Raw genomic sequence first — 7,582 nt, 5'->3', positions numbered from 1 at the left:
AAAATTTGGCGTGATCGTCTTCTGCTTTATGGCAAGCAGTTGGCGACCACGTCACACCCACGACTTAAATCTTGCCCATGCTACAGTCCTCTTCGACAAACGATAACTCACACCAAGTCAACGGGTTCAATGGTCATAATGGGATCTAATAATCTGACTTTCCTGTAGTCAACTACACTCACAGCATTTCTGGTAGTTTCTCACGCGATATACTTTGTTCGCTTTGGCTACAGTTACTACCAATTCATTGCCAGAGCATTTCAATTTTAAAATCCTTTCAAACCGAAAATCACCGTCAGACCCTTATGAGTAAGCTTTACAGGCGATAGTCGGCGGCAAACCAATTTTAGAATAGAGGAGTTCCACTATTGTAATTATGCAATCTTAAAGGCATTGTATGTGAACAGCACCCGTGATCGTCGCGTCTTATCTATGGCCGTAACATCAACGCTCTCCATGACTGTTGATATTCTTTTGCGCTAGGATCATATGCGATGACGTTTCACTATCAAGCAAACAATCTGTTCTAGAAGCAGCACTCCACTGTCATTACCCAAGGCAACGTCCAGTGTAATCTTGACCAGATAGTGGTTAGCTTATCCTCTTGTTGCATATGCTAAGCTTAAACATTGTGACTTCCTTGTCTCCTCGTGTGACCGTTTTGACCACGAGATCATACCTAGCATGCGCTTTATTCTGATTTCTCTGGGTATTCGATCTTCGCGTGGCTTAAACTGTACTTACATCGGCAAGTATAGCACTCGTTGAGTCCACAGCACCACACACAATTATTGCATTGCTATTTGGTGGGCTGCAAATAACTGCCTATCAGTGCTCATGCTGTCTTCAAACCCTCTATCGCAACTATTGGATCCTTGAAGTGATTGAGGCAAAACCCACGATTGTCTCATTTTCTTCAGTGAAGTCGTCCAACCGTCATATCCAGGCAAAGTGATTATAATGTGAGAGCGGATGTAGTATTTCTGATAAAGATTTTATTGTGAATGCCCGTAATAATCTGAGCCGAATGATATGCAGGTTGCCCTTTGGGGGTTCTTGATCTCTACTTGTGTATGGCACACAAATTAATATACATTACACTAGAAATAGAAATTTAACGGTCTTTGTGGCTTGGTTGACATTAATTTTCAGAGTTTACAAAATACGCATTTATAAAATATTAAAGGTCGGAGTGTCATGAGTACTGGAGTCTGTCAGCGCTATCTAGATCTAATTCCCCAGAAGCACACAGTACCAAATATACGGCAGCAATTGCGACGACAGTAGTCGCTCTCAGTTGTGCTTCCACGTGGAGCCCCAAACACCGCTGCCTAGCTGTTACCACTGTAGAGGAAGGCGCTAAAAGTGGAAGGCATCGCAGAGGCTATCTTGGCGAAGATTGTGCAGAAGGTCGATTAAGCTTCCACCCTAGCCGAGCGTGCGTCCTGGCATCGTATACGAGCGGTGAGCTGGCGCCTGATCTTTCTGACTGATCACTAATAATACGAGCATTTCAGCTTCGTTACTTATGCAGTAGAAGCAAACTCTTTCATGTAATTTGCACGCTTTTGCAAGGTCATCTCAGTTTTTAATTCAAGTGTCATGCTTCTAATTATCTTCCGTGAAAATTCCATCTCCATGAATGACAAAATCAACTTTTGTCGAGTAAGTCATTCGCGGTGTTGACTCCAATTTGTCCTTTGGGCTCAAAAGCAGACATTTGGGTGATCAAAGTCGATGCTATATCGAATGTTTTGCCCTAAAACCCTATTTCGGCTACTCAGTGTGAAGGACTTGCAAATTTTGCAAATGACGATGCACCATCAGCTTCAACTGCAACAACAACAGATATCATACCCAAGATACATGCTGTAGCCACAGCCCTTACATGCATATATAAGCCACACATTGAATGATAAATTGTACTAAAAGTTATAGTAATCATCCATTTTTGGGTATGAAAATAAAATTTACTTGCATTGAACATACTGCATATATAGCTAAGCCTAGTTAAGATTTTGCCACAATAATTTTAATTTCATAAACATGTTTACTGAAATTTCTTCAAATCTATGCTTTATCCATACGAAGGAGCAATTGGTATTTTAATCGTTAATGGCATGGAAGTACAAAGATGATTAAACACATAATCACAACAGCCAATGCTCGTCAGGCCATACAACGTTAATTGCATTCTTGTGTACTGGCACAGCTCAGCTGCGCGACTTCGTGTATACAGTCGCCACTTGCTACAAAAACCGATGCGGCGAATAAACATGACAGAAGATTTTACTTGTTTCGAACAATGTTAAACTTGAATTTGCATCACTATCTGACAGTAAGATAGCTTGAATGCAGTTTTTACATCTGAGCAAATAAAAGATTGCAACTGCGTTGTGCTTAGATATATATAAACCCAAGTTTATAAATTAGTGTAATTGTCTTGAGAGTTCTGAACCAACAAGAAATGCATACAAATTAGTTTATAGGCCAGTTATATCCTGTTGACCGTGAATTGAGAGCATGTAAAGTCGAGAGCTCTCTCTGCAGAATGTATAGATTACATGAGTGCTTCTTGGGTTGCCGGCAACAATAGGCTCCGGTTCCTGCTCACTATTTAATCTCGCTCCACTCGGGCCTTTTCTTTCGTAAATAATTGCTTATGTGCGCTACCGTATATGTCAATCTAAGTTACAGTTTCGTCAGTGCTTCATCCTAATGCATTAGTCTTATCATTGACTGCATCTTTATCAATCACCATTGATTCGGCTCGATCCATTCAAATTAGTTGTAAGGGCGTTCACTTCACTGTATCAGAAAAAATTACATATTGAACATTTTTTCACAGCACAAACTTGTCAAATTTTGATTGTACTAAAGGCAACTTATTTGCAAAGTGTAAATATTATACTGTCGTCATCATTTCAACCATAGACTTCTCTTTGAAGACTTGGCTCCCAGCGCTGACTTCATTTAAATACGAAGTTTGCAAGCAAAATGCGAGATGCGATAAGCGGGCAAGCACCTCGCACAAAGAAATCTTCGACTCTCCCAATCCGCGCGAACATACACTTAAAGAATGAGTTGAATGGGTACTACTCGGACACCGAGCCGATAGTCTCACAAGAAGTTAATTATTTGGTTTGCTTCTGATATATCTGTGGTAAGGGAAGCTTTGAATTTCTGTTATATATATCGGTCTTAACACGTAACATTTTACACTTTTCACAATGCATAGCGTGAGGCTAGCAGCCTATGTGCCTCGCTGTTTAGAGTCTCACCACCCTCATCTGTAAGTTACTCATCATAAAACTTTATCATACAGTCAAACATAGGCACTTATGAGCTTGGCTCTGAGTCCGAGGAGCGATAATGAAGTGTGCACGTACACATAAGAGATTACGTACCCCTTTGCCCCCACCAAAGTAAGAGCTCATCTAGGCAGTGACTGTTTTGGATATTAAAAGAATGTGCCTATCGTAAGTATATCTGAGCGCTCACTGTTAGGAGTTCTTCTCATTGATGCACCACACTGGAACAGCTCTGACGTATATTCGAATTTGCTAATCAAAACATATGGATCGATAATCGACACAGAAAGACGCGACCCTTGCGGCAGGCTTCATTTTTTTCTGCGGCTGTCGACGTATACTTTGATTTGAGCTGTCAAAATTGTTTTGGAGTACTGACAGACCTACACCTAGGAACAAGACCAATTTTTTAGTTTTTCATCTACGATATTTTTTATTAAAAAGGACGGGTTAATACGTTACGCCGCATTTGCATTAACCGTCCATTATCGACGGCGAGATATTACGCCACATTCGCCGCGGAAATCGATATGACGTCGTTTTAATTTAGCTGTACACGACTCAGTGAGCTGAGTTTTTCTTTCTGCAAACGCAAGGGTCGCGGTGACTTTTGGTATGGTCGCTCCAGATTTTAGCATGTCGGGTCACGAATCTAATCCATCAAAGTTTGCTCGACCGCATCGCGGCGCGACACTTTGCAACTTATATATGTAGGCTCAATCAGAGAGTAGATTTACACCCAAACATTGGCTGGATGGTGCTTCCTCATCCCACAGGCTACAACATATTCCATTCGGCTGAATCAAATACGACTGGGGAAATTGGAGCTCTCCATGAAAATTGTATCTTTGTACTAGACTCTGACTTAAGCGTCGAAAGTTATATGACGCAATCTAAGCGGCGAGCGAAAAATACACGTCGCCTTGCCGTTTACGGCTACATACCAGTATTATGAGATAGTCGTGTCATAAAAGCAAGACTTTTGAAGGACTTTAATGTTCAGTGAGCACTCGTTTTCACCTTCAAATCTGGCTAGAAGAGCTGAAATCATTTCCATCCGTCTGCTAGTACAGCTGTTCACCAAGTTCGAATCCCACTCGCCAGTGAAAAGCGCAATGCGCCGCGTTGCCTTATCTTTTCTCTTAGGAAAGTCGAGACAGAGGAAGCTCTGATCGTAGATGTCAACGTTACCAGGGCAATCTTGCCGGATATCAACTTTATTTTCATATGATTCTCAGTGCATCGACGTATCGCCACGATCAAATTTTCTCTTTTGGATCAGCCAAGAGACGATCACACTTTGTCGAACGGACAAGGATAGCCATTTAATGTTGTGCAAAAAATGGACTAGCGGGTTTATCAAACATTAAATTGCTACTCCGAGCATATCGATTTGCACGCGATACGGATTAAATTCCTGTTACTAAAGGAGTTCGCGGAGCTGTGCAATAGGGCCGATTGCTGAGACGCCCAAACTGGATCAAGCTCCAAATTACTGCTCTAGATGAGAGTGTTGCTAAGTGATAGGGGAAGACTGTTATTTTTTTCTTTTTCAACAAGAGTCTCGTGCCCAAATGATTCGTGAAAGATTGTGATTTGATTTTTAGTAAACACGTAGATGCCCACTTTGAGGTATTGAGAGTATTGTCCACTCCGTTTTTAACAATTTGAAACCGATACATTGAGGGTACACCTCAGCCTTCAGACGGAAAATATTTAAAGTAGCTAAGAACGATAAGCAAATGCTTACCTCCCACAACGGATCGAATCGACACTCGGCGTTCCGCCATAGCGTCGCGCTGACGTTACATCTTTTTGAGATAAGATTCTCGATTAATCTTTGAGGTGTAGCTGGGCTGATGCATCGAGTCGATTGTTTTGATGACCCTTACCTATCAATACCAAAGCTACTTCGTAGCGGCGTCGGCAAAAGACAGGGGCTTCAAAACGACATACAATAATTGGGGTTAGTCAACAGAGTTATCGACTTAATAATTGAGCGCAAACATAATTATTTGGATCATATCACTTGAGCACCGTAGTTGCTCTTGCTAGCGCTTCGGAAATATCTTTCATCACGCACTCTCAATCCGTTCGGTCACCCGTTTAGAAATGGTCTGTTGTGAAGGCGACCAATTTGATGCGACGCATGTAGACCAAAATTTGCCGAATGTTTCGAAAGCAGATGTTGACCTTGACAGTCAGCTCCCCTGAATATGAGCCTCAACTCTCCTAAAAAGACTAAATTACATAGGCTTTTTACCCCCACTAGGCACGACAGAATGCACTTTTTTAACAGACCGCCCAGCATTTGATACTTGTTGGTCAACCCTGCTTGGGAGCTTGACCCTCTGCAATACTCGACACAAGAGATATATACTTAGAGGACTACTATTTCGTTGATATAACACTTGCATATCATACGGTGTTACTCGACAGCCGAAAGATTGCTCCATTCATATTTCATCTTGTCTGAGTCCATTGCCTCTTGAATTCTCATAAAGGATTTACCTCCTGCACTCCGATCGAGCTTCGTGGTATGAAAGTCGTTCCCCGCGTTAAATGCAATACACACCGCATCCTTGAAAGAGGTGCGGTAAACGCAAAATATCCCGTGCGACCATCACGTGTTCAAAGATCCTTTGTGAAAGTGGCAACGATCATCGTTTCCTAAAAAGGACCACGGCAAACCCAATAAATTGCCCCCTCATCAACAAGAAAACAATAAATATGATCCTATCACGCTACACCTACATGGCTGATGAAGCTGCGCCAACTCGAGAAATCCTCATCTACTGAGAATCCGTTCGTAGATCTCAATTATCTTGCACGGTTTTCAGGCATCGATATCCCCTGCGCGACGTGCTGCAGCTACGTCTGGAAAATAGCCAGATTGCTGTCTAACTCAGCGGAGCCTTGGGCTTTGGATTGACAACAATCACTATCAGATGCATCGAGTTTGCCGTGCACATTGTCGAGAGAAAGCATTGACTACTAGTTCCAATTAGCAACCACACAGGTACACTTCAACCAAAGTGTGGAATCGACACCCATTTAAATGACATATAAACTTCGTCTGATTGAGTTTGAAAAGTATCATTGTCAGGATCGATTAAATTAATTAAAGGATGCGTGGGGCCTGCAGCCCACGTGCCCCACGGACCATTCAGACGAAGGTACTTATCATAATTCTATGTCATAATACTTCGCTTTGGTACCACTAAGCTTAGCTTACAGCCCGAAGGACAGAAAATTGTGCATTGTGCTACACATGTCATAAAGGATACATATTGAAGCTTTGGCAGGCAACCTCGCTGCATTCGCCGTCAACTTATCGACCGAGGCTGGGTAAGGATGTGTCCTATGCGAGGATGTAACATGTATATTAGCAAAATAATAGAACACAATCAACAAGCCTTCGTTCGCAAGAATATATTGCGATTGGCGGAATGGTGCTTGCTCGTCTGGGAGGGTTCACCAGCCACGAAAATGAGTCGACGAGTTACCTATAAGAGCGTCTTAACCAAAACACTGTGAAGAGACAACAGTCTCCGAAAGATCCATGCGGACCTGGATGCATTCAAAGCTTCATGATCAATAGGGAAAATAAACGAAGAATATTTTCTCGATGGGCAAAAAATTATAGCGTACTTCTTGTTTGGATCGGACTGATATGTTCATCCATCTTTCTATCCGAGAAGGTAATAACAACACTTAGAAACCTTCCGTTAACGAGCGTTTAGTGGTTTAAGTTTAGGGTTCGGGACTAACGCGTACATCATCAGCACACACACCGACTCGGCGACCCAGTACCCAGCAGCGGTTACCGCGCACATGGTGGCTCTTATCAGCTATTAAAATACGCCGACGAGACGCCTCTCAATTTGAGGTCTTTCTAATTACAACAAACTACCACAAAGATCTAAACAGCGAGACCGCTTTCAATTAGTGTCAAATCTTTTTGTAGACAAGGTTCAGTGGCAAATATTACATTCGGCGAGCATTGCAGGGACGAGTGAAGCACGACAGATTTCACATTCATGTGTGACATTTTGGTGCAAGAATCTCCTGAATTTAACTGGTAACGAGACCGGAATGTCTATACCACCCGAAGTGAGGGGCGCGAGCCTTTCACTTTGCGCTCAATTTTTCGCGAAGACTTCAAGATCAAATTTTTAACGTTCTCCGGGGATAAACCTCCCTGTACCAAAGGTTTCACGTACCAGGTAAATGTTTGATATTTAGCCTTCTCCAAATATAATTTTAGGAAC

The 7,582-nt window shown here is 42.2% G+C and overlaps 2 protein-coding genes across 2 annotated transcripts; both read left to right on the top strand.

The window, feature by feature from the left end:
• Window positions 1–1,197: 1,197 nt before the first annotated feature.
• On the top strand, window positions 1,198–1,493 carry PHALS_09263 (uncharacterized protein; the record flags this gene model as incomplete). Its single annotated transcript, XM_024724731.1, has 2 exons — window positions 1,198–1,213; window positions 1,288–1,493. 2 exons carry the CDS (start codon window positions 1,198–1,200, stop codon window positions 1,491–1,493), a joined length of 222 nt encoding a protein of 73 aa, XP_024575578.1.
• Window positions 1,494–6,901: 5,408 nt separating this feature from the next.
• On the top strand, window positions 6,902–7,359 carry PHALS_09262 (uncharacterized protein; the record flags this gene model as incomplete). Its single annotated transcript, XM_024724730.1, has 3 exons — window positions 6,902–7,012; window positions 7,069–7,200; window positions 7,279–7,359. The coding sequence occupies 3 exons, from the start codon at window positions 6,902–6,904 to the stop codon at window positions 7,357–7,359; spliced, it is 324 nt and encodes a 107-aa protein (XP_024575577.1).
• Between the last annotated feature and the right edge of the window lie 223 nt (window positions 7,360–7,582).

This window comes from Plasmopara halstedii (genome assembly GCF_900000015.1).
Source record: "Plasmopara halstedii genome assembly, contig: Scaffold_410, whole genome shotgun sequence".
Lineage (NCBI taxonomy): Eukaryota > Oomycota > Peronosporomycetes > Peronosporales > Peronosporaceae > Plasmopara > Plasmopara halstedii.
This window is presented reverse-complemented; position numbering and strand designations above follow the sequence as displayed.